Source organism: Danio rerio, chromosome 21, assembly GCF_049306965.1.
Source record: "Danio rerio strain Tuebingen ecotype United States chromosome 21, GRCz12tu, whole genome shotgun sequence".
Lineage (NCBI taxonomy): Eukaryota > Metazoa > Chordata > Actinopteri > Cypriniformes > Danionidae > Danio > Danio rerio.
Genome location: NC_133196.1, coordinates 20,641,918 through 20,665,285, shown reverse-complemented (window position 1 = coordinate 20,665,285; position 23,368 = coordinate 20,641,918). Strand labels below are relative to the sequence as shown.

The 23,368-nt window shown below is 33.9% G+C and overlaps 1 protein-coding gene across 2 annotated transcripts; it reads left to right on the top strand.

Annotated features, from left to right (window-relative positions):
• Window positions 1–870: 870 nt before the first annotated feature.
• Window positions 871–16,332, top strand: gpat3 (glycerol-3-phosphate acyltransferase 3). Of its 2 annotated transcripts, none has more exons than XM_073934472.1 (13): window positions 871–1,015; window positions 3,191–4,288; window positions 4,365–6,036; window positions 7,796–8,090; window positions 9,023–9,097; window positions 9,412–9,501; window positions 11,415–11,508; window positions 11,596–11,711; window positions 11,791–11,846; window positions 12,906–12,991; window positions 13,084–13,212; window positions 14,857–14,936; window positions 15,120–16,332. In XM_073934472.1, the coding sequence occupies exons 4-13, from the start codon at window positions 7,822–7,824 to the stop codon at window positions 15,235–15,237; spliced, it is 1,113 nt and encodes a 370-aa protein (XP_073790573.1). In that variant the 5' UTR covers window positions 871–1,015; window positions 3,191–4,288; window positions 4,365–6,036; window positions 7,796–7,821; the 3' UTR covers window positions 15,238–16,332.
• Window positions 16,333–23,368: the final 7,036 nt, after the last annotated feature.

Below are 23,368 nucleotides of genomic sequence, written 5' to 3'. Positions count from 1 at the left end.
CACTTTTATTTTCAATAAATATTTTATAAAAAGTATTTGTTAAAATATTATACTTAACAATTTTATAAATTTAAAAGCAGATGTGGTTGGGGGTTAGTGTGGGTGCGTGGTTTGGGGGCACAGCTTAAATTCTCACTATTCAATTCAAACCAAAAGTTGGCAGCACTGGTTTACGTTTAAAAAAATCAAAAGGCATAATTAAATAAAACGTAAAATGATTATTATTTTGATGGATAAAACAAGAACAACGCACTATGTTTACAAATAAATGTAAAATATTAATATTGATTGTAGTGTATAGCTTAAAATTATTAGACAGACATTTAAGCTGCATGGAACACATAAAATTGTTGTTGCTGTTTTAAACTAAACCACACATTAAACAATGACTTAATCTCAATTTAATTTCTTAAAACTTAATTTTAAAGTCAATCTGTTTTATTTATCTTCTGTAAGAGAAGGGTTCCAACTCACCCAGTCACTCTTATTAGTGTCATAACTCTGTAATTATTATTATTATTATTTCATCGATTTCAGTTAATAGGTGCACATATCAGAGGGGGATTTCAATGGCCACAGTATTATAGTGTTACACCGGCAACATTCTTTAGTGTTTCTTGTGTCTTGTTTTATTTTGTTTTATGTTCAACTAAGGTAAAGAAGGGGTGGAGAGAAAATGATGGCATCATTTTCATTATAGGGTGATTATCCCTTTTAATGCGTGTCTGTTGTATGAATTTGTCGTCATATAAGTAAAAACATGACATTTTTTAATTTGGTAAAAGTAAAAAAAAAAACATTAATCAAATATTTTGAAATGTGACACCAGCGTGTTTACCACCAGGAGGCGCTGCTGCATCATTCATAACCATATGCGCCCGAACTTTGTAACCAGTAACACGAGAACTTTTTTTGGGGACATACTGTTCGGGATTTGGGACATACAGTATATGCAACATCAACTTCAGTCGTCTGGATGGAACGAAGAGATGAATATTAAGTCGGTGTTGTGAAGGTGTGTGAGCTGAATCTTAATCTTTGTTTGGGTTGCTGTTGTTTTGCTGCTCATGTGATACTGTTGTTACGCTCTATGGCACAACGGTTTCTTATAACGGAAAGAAACTGACGGACGACTCAAGCTTTTAAAGTTTACCATAACTATTTTATTTGTAGACGTTATAGTTTGTAGTTTCTAGGAGAAATGTAATGAGATAATACGCCTTACTTGCACGTTAGCGGTTTCAGGAAGAGTGTCTGGGACTAACGTTAATGCAGGATTGCAGACCCTTGCATTCAGTTTCCGCCGAAATGCCACTGTTATTGTATTGTAGCATTCATCGCTATTTGCCAACAATGTTATAAACAAAGACACATTATAATAAAAACGTTTAACAAGTTATACAGATACAAATGCTATCAAAATCCAAACACCACAAGCATTAAAGCCACAAAAGACGTAAAGAAAAAAGTTATATGAATACCAAAATTACGTGTAACGTTAACTTATAGCAAGCCACAACTGTCATGAAAGCAAATTAAACATAATACAACGGTTATTACTAAGACTTACTGAAATAACTGAAAATACCGCACGATTATTACAGCTGTTACTTACAAACTGTCATACAGCAAGCACAAACACTTGATTGAACATGTAAACACAGTACATCACCTATAGACCATTTCAATGTGGTCATGTCATTGGCCCATTAACGTACTTGTTGTGAAACTATTTCATAACTGTATCAAGAAGCAATTCAATTATAACTTTATGTTAAAACCGCTATCATAACATTATTTATTAATATGTGGCTCTTCTTGGTTTCTCAAAAGCTAGAAGTGTAAAATGTATAAAGCATAAACTTGAATTGACATATTATAATAAAAGTAAAAATGGCAAAATTACTGCAGCCAACAACATCATAAAACAAATAACATAATCACTAGTTATTAGTCAAAAATGTTGTAAAGGTGAGAAAAAAAGAGCATACAAGTAAAGAAACATTTTTTTTTATTATTTCTGCATGTCATTTGTGGTGTAATAATTATGCTATTTTTGCTTTGTTTCTATATGATAATTTTTGCCAATAGCTGTGATTACTGTTATCTTATTAACCTTGTATACACACTTCCAAAGTTTGGGGTCAGTAGGATTTTTAAATGTTTTAAAATAAGCTTATCCTGCTCACCAAGGCTGCATTTATTTAATAAAAAATACAGTACAAATTGTGAAATACTATTGCACTAAAAATAACTGTTCAAAACTAGTTTACAATTTTAATTATTAAAGTGATTTTAAAGATGATTTTTATTACTCCAGTCACATTAGAGTCACACAATCCTTCAGAAATCACTATATTATTATTATTATTAATGTTATATGTTTTAGTAATAAAGGCAATAATACTGGAGTAATTTTATTTGAAACTAAATACAATAAGAAAGCAGCTTTTTGAAATTTTTATGAATATTTAACAATTTATTTTTACATTTAATAAAAGCTATTAGCCATATATCCTAAAAATATAAATAAGAAAAAATGTTTGCTACATTTTTAGGCGTATTAGCTGAAGCAATAACAAACATAGCAAAATAATACTATTATATAAACAGACAACACTCAAATAAATTACTTTTGCTGTTTATTCAAAGTATGTATGTAAAATTAGATGAAACAACACAGTTTTTTTGGGGGGACAACTTAAATATTTGTCCCATCCACTCAAATTTGTAAAAAATATTAACCTAACTTAATAGATTTGTTTTGGGACAACATGAAGAATCTACATTTTTAACAGTGAAAAATAATGAGAAATAATAATAAGTTTTAAAAAGCTGTTTGATATTTTAATTAAAACATATTTAAAATTAAACAATTAATTAATACATATAGTATTATTAGTAATATTAATTATAATAATAAAGTTAAAATGATATCAAAGTACAATAAACACATGCATTTTTTATGCAACAGATGAAAATCAATTGAGCCGAGCATTTTTATATTAGTGATTTAAGCATATATACACATTATTTTAAGGTGAACTCAGCAGAAATAAATAAATAAAAATAAATAGTCATGCATTGTTCAGTAATAGAGAAATAGCCCAACCACATAAAAAATAAAAAATTCCCAGAGGCCGTACATTTGATTACATCATTGTCCTCTGTTTTGGCTTCTTGCTTTAAGGACTTGTTCAGATGGCCGGCCCCATAGACTGACAGGCAGACAGACGGGACAGCAGAGATGATGGAAGGTGCTTGGGACGTCGCTTTCGTGCTTCTCCATGTGTGGATGTCCATAGTAGCGGGTCTCATCGTGTTACCTGCTATGTTCGGTGTGTCCCTGGGCTTCACAGACATCTACATTAAGCTGCTGGTTAAGACACTGGAGGTAAAAAAAGAAATACAAATAACTATTGCTTACAATGTATAAAACAAAACAATAAAAGATAGTTGCTCATAATATGTGAATTAAATCCATGTGCAAACTTAAAAAAGAAAAAAAGTTTTGTACTTTGACATATTAGAAACAGATGATGCCAAGACAAACTTGCAAAAGAGGGTCAAAAGGCATGAGACTAAAATAAACGTCATTGTGCGGGGATTTTGTTTTTAGTATTAAAATCTGATAGTCAATTCATTAGTAGTCTGAATGTGGCATGCATTGTGGTGCATAAAACAAGCCAGAAATGAATACCTCAACTAATGTAAATAAATTAATAGTTATCACCATACCCAGCTGAATGATTACAGTTATGAAATACATAGCACAAAAATCTCAACACGGAATGAAAATAGGTTAAAATTTACTTTACGTAACACTTTAGTTTAAGTCACAGTTAAATCACTATTAACTTCTGGCGTATTACCTGCCTATTATTGCATTATTAACTGTTCATTAGTAGTTATAAAGTATGATTTTATTCCAAATCTTCAATCCCACCCCAAATCTAAAACTAGCTTCCACCTTACTAGCCATTAATAAGCAGCTAATTAGCAGTTTATTGAGCTAATAGTCTTAGTTATAATGGTTTCTTGATAGCATGAACTGTGACTTAAACGAAAGTGCTACCAATAAACCAATACATTTTAGAGGCACACAATTTTACTGGGAGGATTTTTGGTTTCTCCGGGTGTTATAACTCCATAAATACTGTAATCAGCCAGAAAAATTATGATAAATGTTGTATTTATTTTTAAAATCCGTAATTAGGTAAAATGTGTATGGACATACTCACCGGTAAAAACATTATAGACTATATAGGTGTATGTCAGTGCTGCTGAAGTGTTGATTAATGTCATATTGCATAATTAGAAAACATGGTAACCCTTTAGGTCAAACCATTAACTTACAGTACTAGCTTGTTAAGCTTATCACTAGCTCATTACTAATAATTAGCTGCTTATTAATAGTAAGTAAGGTAGAGGTTGGGTTAGTTTTGGGTATGGATAATGGATGTAGAATAAAATCATACTTTATAACTAATAATAAACAGTTAATATCTTAATAATAAGCAGGTTATAAGCCAGTTGTCATGGTCCTGACCTGACAGTCTTGTCTGTCCTGTCGGTGTTTAATGTTTGCTCGTTTGTCCTGTGCATATTTACATTGCTAAGTCTTAAATTGTGTTGGCCATGTGCTCCTGTTGTCTTTCCTCCTTGCTTTCAGTGACCCCGCCCTCTTATTTAGACCTTGTTATCCTGATTGTTTTCACCTGTCTCTCGTGTGCTTTGTTCTATATAATTTGCTGTGTGTTCTCATTTGTTTGCTGGTTCATTCCATGTGAGTTTGTCTTGTATCCTTGCCTTGCATCTGTACTAAGCTTTTGGTCTTGCCTGTTCTAGATCGCTTGTCTATTTATTGTTTGTTTGTAGCTATTAATTTCTTTCATTGTTTCTAGTGTTTACTTATTTTTGTGTTCTAATCTTTATTTTACTTTTACCCTTAGAGCCATTGTTCCGTTTTTCTGTCAGTCTCAGTCTTCTTAGTAGATAATAATTAGTAGTTGTTTGATTTGTTTAAATACTCTCTTTAAGATTCTAAAAGTCTTTATTTCAGTTTTGTTTTTATCAGATTGCTAAAGTCTGTCTTTCTGTCTTCGAGTATTTAGATTTTATTTTATTTCAGTTTTAGTTTATCTTATTGTATATTATCACTGTCTGTTTGTTGTCCTGTCTTGTGTCTTATAATTTTACAGTCCTATTCCGTATCCTGACCTCCCTGGTCTGACAGTCTGGAGTTTAGGTGGCCTGCTCCAGGATCTAGATCCGGTTTTGACCACTGTCCTGGCTGGCTGTTCATTTTAGTACTATCTTGTCACTACCACTGGCTTCCTTGTGTTGTTGCCCCTACCGTTTGGACCTTATCATCCCCCTATATGTCTACTTGCGCCTTATTCTGTCAATAAACCCCTTTGTATTGTTCAATGCTGCAACTGGGTCTGTTTTCTTGCATTCAAACATGACACCAGTAGCGTGAATTGTGACCTAAATTGTTACTGAAAACATTTGAGAAAACAGCATTTGTTAAGTGTATTGTAATAGAAATTTGATAAAGAGCCAAAAATCTATTGGATGTATTTTGGATGTTTTGTTTTTACATGAAACTTATGATAATCATGTCAAAACAAACTTGCAAATGAGGGTCAAAATAAATAAAACCCAGCCATATCATGACTATTACCGGGAAACATCACCAGAAAAGTGGCCAATTCATACAAATTCATGTAATTTCAGTTGTGTGAAAACATATGAAAATGTTTGGCATGCCCCCAAACCCCAGCCATCATTGCGGGATAAGCAAATCTTACTAAAATGTACTGATAAGATTATATACATTAATTCAAAATTCACCACTGATTAAAAAAAGTTACAAATTGTCATGAGATTGTTGAATAAAACCCATTATTGTCAGTTAAGGAAACGTGTCAAAGGTTACCTGAAAATAAACTTGTTCTTTATTCCAGTGGGCCACTCTCAGGATCCAAAGAGGACAGAAAGAACAGCCAACACTGCCATTACAGCTAGCTAACGGTGAGAGAAAATCTGTCAATGCAAGCAAGACATCATGTGCATACAAAGGTTTGATTTCATGATGATGTTAGGACAGTGTCATGTGAAGCCACAGCTTCCTCTTCATTTTGTTGAGGACAACTGTTAGATAATAATTAACATGTTAGATTTCATTTGCTCCTTTTGTTGTTTAGTGTTAGCATTGTAAGTGAATTGATATGACTACAAAAGCCCCCCTTTGATTTTTTTCTTTTTTTTAATATTTCCCAAAAGATGTTTAACGGAGCAAGGAAATTTTGACAGTATAAAATAAAGTATTTAGTCTAAAATATTTTTGGAGAATATTTTTTTTCTGGAGAAAGTCTTATTTGTTCTATTTCGGCTAGAATAAAAGCAGCTTTAAATTTTTTTAAAACCATTTTAAGGTAAAAATTATTAGCCCCTTCATTTCGGTTAATTTTGCCAACCGACAACTGCTGCTTGTTAACCGAATGTTAACGGATCAATATAACATTATTATTTTATTAAAAAAATATGAATTAATGTGTCTATTTTGTGTCTGACACATTAAATATTGCATTTTAAAATCCTGATTTATTTTAACATGTGAACAACAGCATACAGAACATACGGAGATACTGTATCATTATCAAGTCATTGGATTTGTTGGATTTGTAGATTAGGCTATGTAAGCTATTTTTAAAATGGATATTTTATAAGAACTACACTATTAACTGTAATTTTCCAAATGGAAAAAGTTGGTTTGTTGGTTGTACACTAAATCTGACTTTTTTGTCCAATTGTGTAAATAAACGGAGGTGTTTATGTCTCGGATCCAAGAGAGAGGCATCACCATCAGCGCTGGTTTGGCATCAACTTGTCTGTGTCAAACTGTGACCAGCAATGTCCTTTTATTTTGCTTCTCTGGCAAAAATAGGTCTGTAGGCATGTGTGGTTGCATGTGTTACCATCCTGCGAGTTAACAAATATGTGTTGCACATTTATGCAGCCAAACTTAAAAAAAAAAAAAACAGCAATAATAATATTTTTAAATCGTTTAACTGATACCATCAATTGGTTAAAAACACACCCTTTCGGTTAACGGTTAATTGGTTATTATGGGCATCCCTAAAAGAAACAAAAGAGGTTTTAGTTTTAGTTCTGTCCTTAGTTCTATCTTCCTGTTTAGTTGACACTTTTCAAATAGAGAAGGAAAATAATGTCCTTGCTTTTGTTATTGGCCTGATGCCTGTCAGTGTGTTTAACCTACTGTAACTGCTATTGCAGCAAGTGACACATTTCATAATTTCAGTTGAGCTTATTTATGAACTTTACCCAGCTTTACAGACATTTTAGGTTGTATGAATCATGACCTAAAGACACTTTTGAAATAAAACTCTGCCTGGACAAAAAAAAAAGAGTCTTTTTTATTTAAGTAAAAGTCAAAAACTTAGGATACTGATGACTCTAGATGTTTATCGCAGCTTTCTTATGCAGTGTGTTGCACAGAATTCTGTACATTAGATGAAGGCCAACGAGAAACGAGGTTTCTTTTTGACATTGCAGCGAGACGTTGTTACAAAAGGCATTTTGGGATTCCTTTTTCACCCCAACAGTTTTGTGAATAAAATGCACTGTATAATAATCAGGCAAATTATGTAGAAACAAATCCTTCTGTAGAAAAACACTTCAAAATATATAGATATAAAAAACTAATGTTTGCCATATGTAGGTTTCTGTTTTGTCTTGTCTCATTTCAGATTCATCATGTGTTTTATAGGGATCATCGAAAAAGATGACGGCTCTATGGAAGAAGAAATCGTAGAGCTGCGTCGCTCTCATCCTAAAAATCTGGCAGAGGGAAACTTTACGCTGTGTGACGCCTTCTATTTCTGTAAGAAAGGCATAGAGAACATTGTGGAGGATCAGGTGACTCAGCGCTTCTCTTCAGAGGAACTGGCCTCCTGGAATCTTCTCACACGAACCAATAACAACTTTCGATACATCAGCGTGCGCCTCACCATCATATGGGGCCTGGGAGTTTTTGTACGTTACTGTGTCTTATTGCCTCTCAGGTGAGTGCTATTTCCAATTGAAAAGACATGTTTTATGCTATGATATGATCATCAAGGATATATTCAGTTGATCAAAAGTGACAGAGAAGACTTTAACACTGTTGCAAAGCCAGATTGTATTCATCAAAACATGCTGAAAAAGTATTATTATATATTACAGCACAATATTACTGTTTTACAATTATATTTATCAAATAAATGATAAGGCAGCAAGAGACTTATATATATACAGACTACTCTCTACTACTCTGTTTCTCTGGATTTACAATTTATACTGATGTTTGAGTAAAATACTTTTTTTTTTAATAATTTTTTTTTCTAAGTCCTGATAAGATTACTTATAATTTAATTTAAATTAGCTTAAATAACAAATATATGCTATATTCTGACATGTTTATAATTATTTTTGGACAATACAATGCCAATGTTTAAAAAAATATATATATATTTTTTTTAATATGATGGCTATTCTGTTGTTTGCTTAAAAAAAAAAAAAAAAAAAAAAAATATATATATATATATATATATATATATATATATATATATATATTTATATATTTATTAAATATATATATAAATTAAGTAATTAATTATAAAAATACACAAATAAATAAAAGTGCCCTAAATTGCAATAAATTTGTGTGAAATTATGAAGAAATACTTTCAGACCTTTATAGAATATTACAAATATTAATATTTTACTCAAAGTTATACCTATTAAATGCAGATGAACTGAGAATTTTCAGTTTTCTAATTTTCTAAGTGGTTTCCTAATTTCTCCTTAGCTGCAAACAGTACAAACTTGCATTGTCAAATCATTTTCTTTATACTTAAGTTAATCTCTTGCTCCTAGTTCTGATTATTGTGACCTGTAATTGTCAGCTAAATGTTTTTTTGAGTATATTAAATCATGCTATTGTTCTTTGTCATAGGATCACTTTAGCAGTCATTGGATTGAGCTGGTTGGTGATTGGAACTACTCTAGTTGGATTTCTTCCTAACAGCAAGTAATTAATACTGGATGTCATTATGTATTATATAATGTTGTTTTAATCTTACAGAGCAATTGAATAATCCATAACACTTAAAAAATAAAAGCTCCACAACTGGTTTTCATAGAAATGTCATACAGTAAAACCTTTTAACAAATAACCAATAAAATATATTATTAATAAATATATAAGGTTCTTTGTGGAACCATCAATACTAATTCAGAACCTTTATTTTTGTGTACAATAACTTAAAGTTCTCTCAAGTCCAGCTGTTTGCTATATATGGGTGAAATGCTTAATTTACTAAAGGGAAGGTCTGTCTTTTGCAGGGTGAAGAACTGGCTCAGTGATTTAGTTCATATTACATGCTACAGAATATGTGCCAGAGGCCTGTCTGCTACTATCCGTTATCATAATAAGTGAGTCACTGCTTCTTTTTTTAACACAGTCTTTCCACTTTAATCCCATTATATCACTGTGTTCAGTTCCCCTCTGCTTCTCATTATTCTTCACAAACGCTTTATCTCTCATGCATGCAAATGTAAAACAAATACCCAAACAGTTGACTAAAACATTAAATATTATTCACTGTAGGACTTTTCTAAAAGTATTTAAAGGTGCAGTATGTAAGTTTGACACCCAGTGGTTTACAGATAGAGGACATGAGTGAGTGATTTAAACCGTGTTCTAAATTAAAGCATTGGCATATGATAAAAGGAATATTTTCCATATTAAAAGGAGTTTTTGTCCTAACCAACACCTCAAATTGATATTTTAGAAATGGCTTTTATTTCTCACATGTGAACAACAGAAAACCTGTGCTTCATTCAGTGTTAAATGCTAACAATGCTAGTTTAAATACCATTTTACATGACATGTATTGCCATACTATTGAAAGCAGCAGCAGATAGTTCACCTCAGATCTTGAAATAAACCTTTATAAACCATTATAAACCTTTCCATTTCGTGAGTGAATGCATATTCTGTGCTTCTGAAAGGCTGTATTTATTGTATTTGTATGACTGGTGCAAACAGCAAAATTGCTCATCACTTTGTATCTCCTCATGAAGCATGTTGTTTGGACACACGGGGTTACAATGTAACTTTCTTACCAAATGTTTATGTTCGTAATATTTATATTATTTGCTAATTAATAACCTGATGTGGAATCTGCGTCTCATTTTGGAGTCTGCTGTTGTCCAGTGGAGGTCGCATTTCTCTTATGGACACATGCTTTGAGAGCCTTTCTGAATGAATGAATTAAATATGTAGTTTTCCATCAAGGCAACCCGGTAAAATAAAATAAAATAAAATATAATATAATATAATATAATATAATATAATATAATATAATATAATATAATATAATATAATATAGCAGCATTGGGCAGGTTAAAATTACCATAACAAAGTCGGAAAACACATTTTCAAAGCAGAAAATCTGACTTCAGGATTGTTTTTCAGATAAAAAAGAATTTTCACTTGGCATGTTTCTTAAATGTCTTCAAACTTATGGTATTTTATGCTTTAGAAGAGTCAAAAACTTACATATAGCAGTTTTAAGTTAATTATTTTAAGTATTTTTAAGTATTTAAGTATACTTTAGGTAACATTGCATATTTTTACAGCACTTTTGGGTACGTTTAGAAAGTAAAACTGCTCCCGATTTATGTGGGTCTTAAAAAGTTTCAATACACTGTTTTAAGGCCATAAGAAAGAAAGTCTTTTGGCCATAAATGTTAAATGTCTCCAGATATGAAATATTTGGCAAATATCTATTGTGTTAACCTTTGCATCCTCTCCCCGTGTTGGCGTGGGTTTCCAAGTCCAAAGACAAGCGCTAAAGGTGAACTTAATTAATTGTCCATAGTGAAACAGTATGTGTGTGAATTAGTGTGTATGGGTGTTTCCCAGTACTGGGTTGCGACTGGAAGCATGCACTGTGTAAAACATAAGCTGGATAAGTTGCCAGTTCATTCCGCTGTGGCAACCTCTAAAACAGAGACTAAGCCGAGGGAAAATGAATGAATATTGTTTTAACCATATTCTCACTTTGTTTTGATCAGTTTCAAAAGATTTTACTGTATCTCATCTAATTTTTATTTCCAAGGAAACCTTGAAAAACCCTGCAAACAATGACTAAGTGAAAGATAGCATTTGTTTATTTAAAAAGCAGCTATGTGGCTTACAGTGTATTTAAGAGCATGACATTGAGAGATGCCATTCTCGGCCCATGCAAACACACCTTTTTTTCTCTTCAACACTCCTTAATATATAGTGTATAGTTTGATGATTGCTGTTACTTACATTTGTCTCATGGGATGCATAACAGAGAGAACCGTCCGAAAAAAGGAGGCATCTGTGTTGCCAACCACACTTCCCCGATTGACATTGTCATCCTGGCGAATGATGGATGTTACGCTATGGTGAGTCACGCCGACTGCATCACCAGTGTGACATTGCGCGTCTGCAGAAGGTCTCAGGTGTCTTTAACTGGCTTTCATTCTCCTCAGGTAGGTCAAGTTCATGGAGGCCTCATGGGGGTCATCCAGAGGTCAATGGTGCGCTCCTGTCCCCATGTATGGTTTGAGAGGTCTGAGATGAAAGATCGCCATGCCGTTGCCAAAAGGTGTGTTGATTTGTCTTGTGGAAATATAATATATCTCCTCATTCACAACATAAAGCACCGCTTCTGCTTTTTTCCACAGGTTGAAAGACCATATTTCAGATAAAACTAAGCTGCCAATCTTGATCTTCCCTGAGGGTAAAAAAAACTTACATTTGTGTGATTATACAGGTCTATAATGTATTGTATATAATAGCAATTCTGCCAATTAAACCAATTCATTTGTTCAATCTCTTTAAACGTTATTATACTTACAAAATTACAAAAAAAATTCTCTGACCAAATTCTGTAAATATGAACAAATTGACTTTGATGCTGACAATACACTCCAAAAATGTAATGTGACAGAGACAAGTTTAACAGTGTCACATTTCCCTTTACAGTTTTTAACTGTTTGCCAGCAAGCATTTATTTGTGCCTAAGTAACTAGTGATGTGCGGATCGATACTAAAATATGGATATCTCCGATACCAGCTTTGTATGTTGTAGAATCGATTATCTTATCAAAATATCGATACTTCAGTAATTTGGAGCAAATTTGTAGTTAATTAAAAATAGAAATACAGCTTAAAGTAACCAAAATTACCCTGGTTTATCTGAATAATGGCAACTTAGTTGGAACTACTTGTTTTTGTGACAATGATAAAGCAATGGAAAAAGGTTAAAAATCTTGAAGGGGACCGGATTAACATGTCACTAAACCAAAAGGTGTGAATGTTTATTGTTTTATGTTAAGATGTTCAGGCAGGCCTTTTAAGATATACATGCTCAGAAATGTAATATGTAAGTTGATTTTTTTTTGTATGATAATTCTTCATCAATATATAATCAACAAGAATAACCCATAATATGTCTCGTATTCAGTATATAGTGACACTTTCAAGCACACTACTTGTTACTTTAATTTCTCTAACAGTCATTTTGGGCAAAGTATCGGATCGGCATCGCTGATACTCGCCTTCATTTTACTTGGTATCGGATCACATAGGAAACCAGTGGGATCGCACATCACTATAAGAGAAATCCAAACAAAGACGTTCTGGCTAAAACCAGGCTAAATCAGTGAAAGTTTAATAGATAAAAGTCTAATAGATAAATGTTAAAAAAAGTTAACAAACTAGACTCGATTTACATTCCCAACATTTTCTGGATTGGAATTCCTAAAGTCCCTATTGTTTGTCTTTGTGTTGATTCCAGGAACTTGCATTAATAATACATCAGTCATGATGTTCAAAAAGGGAAGCTTTGAATTTGGTGGAACTATATACCCAGTAGCAATCAAGGTAACAAATGCCGGTGACAGTGAGTGTTTTTCTGCAGAATGTAGTATAGTGGTTACTCTCAGAATGGCCTCTGACGTTCAGCTCTTTTTCAGTATGACCCTCGCTTTGGAGATGCCTTCTGGAACAGTGCCAAATACAACATGGTGAGCTACATCCTCAGAATGATGACAAGCTGGGCCATTGTGTGCAACGTGTGGTACCTGCCACCTATGACTCAACAGGTAACAAAAATTTATATCGTCCTTTCTACAAACCACTTGTTCATATATTAGTTAGTGGGGATGCTCACGCCAGAAATTTGTTAATTGAGAAAAACTATTTTTTGCATATCACAGAAGACATTGTCTGCCTTTTTTATTTATAAAAGAAAACCAAAGAAGTCAAATTTTTTCCTACAGAAATGTACATGTATTCCCTTAAATATATATATATATAATGCTGATACAATATTCTCTGTTTTCTAATGAAAACAACAGTCAAGAGCTGTAGTGTATCTGAGTAAGTCAAAGGCCCCGTTTACACTGTCAGTTAAATGTGACCCAATTCCGATTTTTTGCTCAAATTTGACACAGATCGGATCAGTTCTATGACTGTGTATACACCAAAAAAACGCATGCATTCAGATATTCAGAGATTGGTTTCAGGCCTCCTTCATATGTGGAAATAAATCAGATATAGATCGTATATGTGACAATGCGACTGTCATGTGAACAGGTAGATCAGATTTATTGAGGCATTCCGTCCTGTACATCATCAAACTTGCGACAATGTGGTGCTTCTCCACGGTTTAATGATGTAGAAGGAAGAGCGTGTGTGGAGATGCCGACGTGGTAAACTACATCAGAAGAAACACAGAGGAGGAAAATGGTCAGTCGCCACAATTATGTCCCACCAGACCTGAGGTCTCTCTCGTACCCACAAATTCCTCTGAATGGTGGAGGACACCATAAAGCATATAAACCATAAGTGCATACTGCGATGACGGCCCTTTCCCACCTCCTTCGCCTCAAAATCATTTTAAAGTTGGGCAAACTTCGTGTTGTAACTTTTGCTTTTTGTCGCTGTTAATATACGCACTGCGGGCTACACAGAGAATAACTTTATTCTCTCTAACATCAGTGCGCACACAGGCAAAGGCTACATCTTCAACCACACACACACACACATCAGGGCCATACCATTACTGCATAGGGGTAAATCTGGACTAAACCATTCACTGCTTATACTACACTTCGCGTATTTTGCAGAGCTAAAAACAAGACAGTTTCTTCCATCGTGGCTAGTGTGGCACAGATCCTAGAATCCGCCTTTTTGCATGTGCAACATCATAAGTTTTATGGCAAGTGTAAACGCATGAAATGGATATGGGTCACAATTAAAACAACATGTATACAGATAGGCAAACAAATCAGATATAGGCAGCAAATCGGAATTGAGCATCAAGACCTGACAGTGTAAACGGGGCCAAAGATTCAATGTCCCATTTCATAAAGAGAGTCATGACAAATGAACACACCATCTAGTGGCAATTATTTTTTTTAGGTGCATCATTTTATTTAAATAATTTAATATTTACGCATAAATAATGAAACAAAGTGAACAACCTGCACATTGTTTAAAAAAACTTGCCTAATTTTTTTTGCCTAAATATCAGATATTTTGAAGAATGTTCACATTAACCATAACTTAAAATGTTTATGAAAGGTAAAATCTCAGATAAATTAAAATTTCATTAATTTGCTATTAATTCTATGAATTAATTGTAACATTATATGATAATTATGTAAGTTTTGATGACATTTCAGTCATTGTAGATATGTCTAAACTTTAATTGCATGAAAAATATTTGAAAATGTCTTTTGTAGGATGGAGAGGATGCTGTTCATTTTGCTAACAGAGTGAAGTCAGCCATAGCACATCAAGGAGGACTGGTGGATTTGTCCTGGTAAGAATATAAACATCCCTATACAATGTATAGTGTTCCATGTCGTGCTATATACAGTAATGTAAATTATAATGAATAAACTAAATGTTTTAAATGGCCAACAAATGGCCAATAAATCACAATTACAAATTGCTATAGGTTATGTATATTTGCCATAGATAAAGCATTGTTGTTGTGTTGCAGGGATGGAGGACTGAAGAGGTCAAAGGTGAAAGAATCATTCAAGGAGGAGCAGCAGAAGATGTACAGCAGTATGATTGTAGGTTTGGACTCTCACGAAGCCACTGTTGGACCCGCGTAAATCGTAAAAACTATTTATAAACTTGATCGGAATGGGAGAAACACTTCTAGATCAGCCACCGAACACCATGACTGGCACAATATGATGTTCTGCTTTTTGATTCAGTGATATATATTTTTGTAAAACTGGAAAATGTTTCCTAGTGATTTGAACTTGTGTTCATAAATCCAAAAAAATGTGATGACACACAGTAGTTAGTAACTAGAACACATTGACACTTTGTTCTTAATCGTTTGGGTGCTAATATATGTAGTTTCTCTCTCTATAGATTTGCATGAGAAATATTCACTTAGTGCATGTTCATATTGTATTCCTGTTACATGACTTCTTAAAGATCTTCCAGAATGTAAGCTACTGTGGCAAGTAGTACTATGGGACGTAAACAACTTATTTCAGTATATAATTTATGAGTCAACATTGCAAGAAGTACTAGTATCTAACGAATAAGTACTATTATTTATGTGGTAACATTTTACAGTAAGGTTGTATTGGTTAATGTAAGTTAATGCATTTCTAACTTGAACAAATAATGAACAATGCATTTATTACAGTATTTGTTCATGTTAGTTATCTGAACAAATTTAAAATTCAAATGCAAAATTCAAAATTAGTTATCTTAACAAATTCAGAAATTTAGATTTTGGCTTATAAAAATTACGATTTGTTAAATTACAATTTTCCATAATTTAGATGAACAGAATTCAAATTCAGATTGTTTTGGCAAATTATTATTAGCTCCATACACCAACTCGTACTGTACTGAACCGTACTGCTCAGTGGGAACAAGGCATAATAAAATCATCTAACCGATAAGTACCAAGTAAGTGCCTATTTAATAGGCTCTAGTGTCTAATAAAGGATAACTAATATCTAATAAATAAGCACTAGTAGCATTCGAATAAGTATTGAGTATTAAAATACTAGTAGACAGAACAAATGTTTCCAGCTTGCCACAGAGCTGCACAGGCTTTTCTCAGGTCTGGTGGGCTGTTCCTGTGTGGACACTAGAGGTCACTGTTACCAAACTAAAGAAAACCCTTACCACACTGGCCAGCTCACTATCATCTTTCCTAATAAAATGCTGAAATTAAATAATCGCCTCTCAAAGCATTTTTTTTAATTTTATTTTATATGGTATCCTTTAATAGTATCACTCTTATCCCCAAAACCTAAAACAAGCACATAAAAAAACACAATTCCATTAAGGCCAACAGGCTCTTTTCAGCCCTCTGAGAAAAGGCAAATCTGTCTCCTTTGTGTCAATTAGTGATGGGTGATGCACAAAGCCCCATCGAGCCCTTGATTGCAGGAGCACCAGCTCATTTTACTTGGAGCTCCATTGAAACGTCCGCCATTATAAAGTCATTAGGACAAAAAGTGGACAGAAAGTTTCCCCGCGCAAGGCTGCAGTCACGGCAAATTCCAAGAGGAGACGCTGAGCAATATGTGCTTATACTGCGATGGCGCTTTAATAAAGAAAGCATAGAGTGTGAAATAGAACATAGTTATTCTGTGGCACAGAGGGCTGGAGGAGGCTTAGCTTTCTCTCTCTCTCATCCCCCAGACGATCCTCCGGCCCCCGCCAAAGCCAACAGCGGCCTTTAATAACAGTCCTGCAACTTAAATTGCTTGAACAGAAATGTTTGTTCTCCCCTAACAGGATTGTAAATTATTAATCGGATCTGAAGCCGATTTTATAACCCGATTGTTGAGGTGGGATTCTCCACGAGCAGTGCTCTGGCACACCATTTACTGTGATGTATGTGTCTGCACATCTTTATATCCAATTTAATGTGATTCGGATAGATTTCAAAGCGACATCATAAAAAGCATGGAAGTGACCCCGGCAGAGCCTCCGATGTAGAGTCGGTGCGTCAGGCGGCCACGTCTCTGGCTTCTGATTCGATTTTCCCCATTTCTGTTTTTACCCACCATGTGATCTATACAAATGTAATGCCGGTACACTCAGTAAATATGAATAAATCGCTAAATTAGATCATTTTGCTGGAGAATGTAGTTCAAGCGGGACATGATTTTAAATCACGCTTTGCCTGGAACTGACTGGCGTACCTAATCAGAAGGGTAAATGACCCCGCTTTCTGCCCACGACCTGCCATTAGTTAGAGCCCCATGTTTTTTAAATACATTGTTCTGCCATCTTTTGTGCGACTCGAGTGCACCTCCTGCACTAATGCATGAGATCTTGAGGTACAATACGTCTCGCAGGGGAAAATCAATAGAGGAATGCAGGACCAAGTCTCTGCAGACTCGCTCTTTTTCTCCAAAAGCTCACCGTGAGTTTCAGGGCTCCATTAATGCTGCTTTATTCCTGTCATATCTTTTTGTTTGTGCACTTTAGATACCTGCAGGATTACTTTAGTGTCACTGACGCTATTATAGTTTTTATAAATAGTGGGTGATTTTTTAGTTTGTATGCAGTTCATGTAAATGAAAATGGAATTAGCTATATTATCATCTGTCATCAATATTTCAAGATAACTTGCTTTAGATTTTTTATTAAACTTAAAATAAAACATTACTGTTGATTTGGAAGCAAACTGCTAATTTAATAATTTCTTTGCCTTAGCATTTTTAAATCTTGTTTACATTTTTCTGGTTTGAGAAGTGCATTTTACCATTATCTATTATTATCTATTTTTTATTCGAATTATCTTAATGAACTCCAGGTTTAGTGTTCAATTGAATTAGTTTTAACAGGGTTCATACACATTTTTACTACAAAAATTCCATGACTTTTCCAGGACTTTTAAGTCCATTTTCATGGCCTAATGTTTCATGTAGGCGACACAGTGGCGCAGTAGGTAATGCTGTCGCCTCACAAGCAACAGGTTTGAGCCTCGGCTGGGTCAGTTGGCATTTCTGTGTGGAGTTTGCATGTTCCCGCCCTTGTTCGCGTGGGTTTCCTCCGGGTGCTCCGGTTTCCCCTACAGTCCAAAGACGTGGTACAGGTGAATTGGGTTGGCTAAATTGTCCGTAGTGTATGAGTGTGAATGAATGCGTATGTTTTGAATGAATGTTTCCCAGAGATGGGTTGCAGCTGGAAGGGCATCCGCTGTGTAAAACATATGCTGGATACGTTGGCGGTTCATTCCACTGTGGCGATCCCAGATTAGTAAAGGGACTAAGCAGAAAAGAATACATAAACGTTGTAAATTATAAGAATTAAACAGGGTTCATACACATTTTTACTACAAAAATACCATGGCTTTTCCATGGAACGTTTAGATTTATCACAGCATATCATAAAACACGCAACAACCTCTTTAGTTTTAATTTATTTTTAAATCCATGTAAAATAGATGATGCTTACACAGCACAAATGATGTGAGACCATGTTTTGGCCAAGAAAAGAAGTAAAAATATCTAACCTTCATTCCAGCATACAGATATTTGTCAAACTAAGTTTAGATGTTGTTAATAGTTTGTTAAACTAGTAATAGTAGGTAAAACTACTTCTATTGTAAAGCAGTGATCACACTGCACTTTTCGTTCCATAGACTTCCTTTTATAGGTGTGCGAATGTGGCAGACCAGAAACGCAAGCACGTGTGACAAGTTTCACATTTCACTGCATTCGAAAGGTCAAGCATGTTGAATTTTTACCTGTGAAATCGCATCATGTGATTGCATTAGACCAATAGAAGGTAGTTAAAAATAAAATTAAACTATGGAGCAATCGCTTACTTTCAATAACATCTTATCATATTGTTTGATACCACCTCTTTTCATAGTGCCATATGACAGAATTCCGCAAGGACAAACTCTAGTGTGACTGCAGCTTAAGTCGCTTTGAACAAAAATGTCTGCTAAATGACTAAATGTAAATGTAATTTTCATGGCTTTTACCTAAACCTTGTTTTTCCAAAGCTTTACCAGGCCTGGAAAATGCCATGTGAAAACTCCATTTTGACATGAACCCTGTTTTAATATTATTTGTCGGTACTGAGTATTTCGAGAAAAAGTGTGCACAAGCAGACCCAATAAATACACTTTTATAACTCAATCACTTAAAACTGATTCACGGTTGGAATGCATCAGCTAATTTTACCTCCTTTTATTGTTTCGTTTCTCTTAAAACAATTAATTTGTGGTGTTTTTCCTATTTATGTCTTACTTTGGTTTGTCTACGATACTTTAAATAGATGTATTTTTCCATCCAATTTTTCTTTTAATAAACTCCAAGTTTGCTCCTTATTAAATTAATAGCTAACAATGCAGTTATTGTAGTGGTTATGATAAAATATTATATGTGATATGATTAAAGGATGTCAAATTTCATCATTTGGACATTAACACGCATTACGACTACTAATAAACAGCCAATTTCCAAGCTTACAAGCAACTAGTTAAAAGTAGGAATTGGTCACTTATTATATTGCAACCAATAATGGTCACACCTCATTTTAAGGTACATTTCTAGCTATTAACACACCATTAACAATCAATTTTTCCTTAATAAACTGCTAATTTGCTGCTTGACATAAATTATTAAGGTAGTATTTAGGTTTGAGGGTAGGATTAGAGATGCAGCAAAAATTTGTACTTTAAAAATAGTAATAAGCAGCCAATATCGTAATAACATGAAGATAATAAGCTTCTATTAACAATTAAAATTTGTACTTAAGCTAAAGATTTACCCAAATAATTTGTGTTTACTCTGCTAAATCACACCCCTATACAGTTCATTATAGAATTAGAAAATAAATTAAATAAATAAATGACTTAGTTTAAGAGCATCCGTGGAGTTTTCTTTAAATAGATAAATATTTAAATGAATAATTTGATATTGTAGACTTGTCATATCCTTAACTTGTTTAGCAATACATTAGTCTACTGTATGAAACAATTACATTTGTTGACAGATGTAAAGACACCTACTATAAAGTGGGGCTGCCTCTCTGATTCATTCATCTTTTCGTTCACACCCTAATTACTTAAATAAAATTATTTATTTACCTTAAAATGTGGCATTAATCCTGTTTATTTTGTTTATTTGAGCAGTACACTTCACGATTGGTTCTTCTTTGCAGTTTGCAGTCAGACATGGCTGAAAAAATGGATTACGAAAAACATACACGGTCCAAATGAAAGAGCTGACGGAGTGTCTGAGGAGAGGACAAATAATACAATGAGAGAAGTGTGCTCAGCTTTTGTCGTGGTCTCGGACGTGTCCTCTCCTGGACCATAGCTGGAACTAAACAATGTGTATGACGCTTTAACACGGTGCACTGGGAATCCAGCAAATACGCTTTCAAAACATGTTTCATTCGTCCTCCAACAGACGTGTTTAAATGCAGCAAAGAGCAGCCTTTCATGTAATACTATACATATATATAGTCTTGGTCAAAAGTTGGACAAAACCCTTGGTAAATATGAGCAAATAATGCAGTAAATATAAATCTGCTAAATTCCAATATTCATCCATCACAACCAGTAAAAGCAAAGAGTTTAAATTTGATGTGCAGAAAAAAAGATTGTTAGGCTTCACAAAATAGAAAGTAGCTGTGAAATAATAGGTAAAGTGTTGAAAATTCCACTATTAGGCCTTTAATTAAGAAGTTCCCAACAAAAAGAGAGGATTTGCATGTGTCTGTTTTGTCTTGATGCACTTTGAGGAGAGGAGTTTGTGGCAAAACACTCAGAAAATTGGAAAAACAAAACAAAAAAAGACATTTTGATAGGGACAGATTTATCAAAAAATAAAAGATAATTTGCACTCATTCAGAAACAAACTGCAGCATATTCAGCACAACTGGACCTTCAAACAGGAGGTTCTATGGTCAGATGAGCTAAAAATGGGTTTTTCAGCAGCAAACAAACACACAATAGGGATTAAAATGTCAAGTTAAATAATATGAGGATATTTAACCTCTTAATGTTTTTTTAATGCATTTTTTATTTTTGTTTGCTATTTGGGCATTTTAGAACCTAATTAGAATAAAACGTAAGTATGATCTTTTGATATGATGATGTACTTTTAGGGAAGAATGATGTTCATATGTGGACTCGTGATCCGAATTTACATAAAACACTTTTTCCTGACAGTTTTTAAATGCAAATATAACATACCATTTTTTTAAAACATGCTTTGACTAACTATCAGAGAGTAAAAACATTTTACCTTTTTGGACAGTTAAAAATAGTGTTTAGCAAATTTCATATGCTATACTGTACTGTATGTCTGTAACAAGATATAAAACATTCAATGTATTTTAAATAGCCACTTAAGAGCTAAAATGTGCTGTCCACGTGTGTGGCCACTAAGTCCTATAGGAGGCTAATGCTCTGGGTCTATTTTTTAGAAACTTCAGTTAAAACTATCAGGGTTTCACAGTATACACATTGAATACTGCTCTAAAATATGTTCTTTTTAAATGTCTGGGTAAAAAAACAATATCTTTCCCCCCACTAAATATAGACACATATATATATATACATATACATATACATATGTATAGATGTTAAATTTCTCTCATGAGTGCCATTCATGCCTGCTGTTCTTGCGTAAATCCACCCAAGGCCACTGTCGACTGACTGAGTGATCGACTGACCCACCCTCCCCCTTCCCTAAACCCAACTAATAGTATTTTAAAAAGCACAGATTGACCCGCCCAAAGAACTTTCCTAAACCCAAATTTAAAAAGCAATTCAGAAAAAGAAAAGCCTTCGTCTGATTTTTACCACACTCTCACTCTGTTGTCTACTTGTTTATTTATTTTTTATTACCTACTTTCTGGAACTGTTCTTAACCAGACACATCTCCGCTCTGTGTCTCACGTCAACCAACGTACATGGTGAGTTAACTGGAAAAACTAATAACAGCCGGAAAGCCGTCTATATGGTGGTAAGCCATCAGCTGGTAAGCGTGAAAAGGAACGTAGCATTCATTTAAAAAATGAAATGAAGCCATAAGTATTTTTTGGCTACATAATTTACAATCTCCAAAACTGTATAGGCTACGTTTTTAGAATGAGCGCATGTTTTTTTATTTGGATGCTCCTTTTCTGTGGCAGATACTGTTGCCCTAAATAAAAAAATAAATGAATTAAAAAAATTGTTAAAACATTATTAAAAAACATACATATACCAAACGGACAGTATAACAGAGAGTTTAGCGGTTTTAAAACCTTGACTTTTTTAAACCGCAGTAAAACTTAAAACCAGTTTTGTCCCATAATTTGTTTTATGTGAGATTGACAAACCACCTGCATGACACACTCTCTCCTCTCCATATGCACCAGACACTTTTTTGTCAATAATGTTTGTTTTTGAAAATCTTTGTGCAATTTTTAGTGTGAGTGGGCTTGACCTGTAGAAGAGAGACTCTCTGTACTCATATTTAAAAAAACGAATCAGACTTGTCATTACATTTATAATCCGCTACTCTCTGATGATCTAAAAAGCTTCTTTTATTCTCACTTGTAAGTTGCTTTGGATAAAAGCGTACCTGCTAAATGAATTCATTTTCCTTTTGGCTTAGTCGCTTCATTCATCAGGGGTCACCACAGCGGAATTAATCGCCAACTACTCCAGCATATGCTTTACTCAGCGGATGCCCTTCCAGCTGCAACCCAGTACTGGGAAACACCCATAGACACTCATTCACACTCATACACTACAGCCAGTTTAGTTTAATTCACCTATAGCGCATGTCTTTGGACTGTGGGGGAAACCGGAGCACCCAAAGGAGAACATGCAAACTCCACATAGAAATTCCTACTGACCCAGCTGGGACACGAACCAGCAACCTTCTTGCTATGAGACGACAGTGCTAAACACTGAGCCACTGTGTCGCCCTAAATGAATAAATGTAAAAAAAATTAATTCAGGCTTCTGATTGGCCAATATGGTTTTATGCTTTGGGTTATATCTGTTGGCAAAAAAGCAGAACAATACAAAATAAAAAAATAGAATAAATAAATAGCATCATATAAATTGAATAAGTAAACCAAACCAAAACACATACATAATGTGGGGGTTGATAATTTAATGGCTTTAGTTGTTATTTTGTCTCATTACATGTTTGCTAGCATTGTGAATGGGGAATTTTCCCCATTTATCAAAATAAATTTCAATCCTTTCATATAAACTGTAGGAGTTTTTCAAAAGCT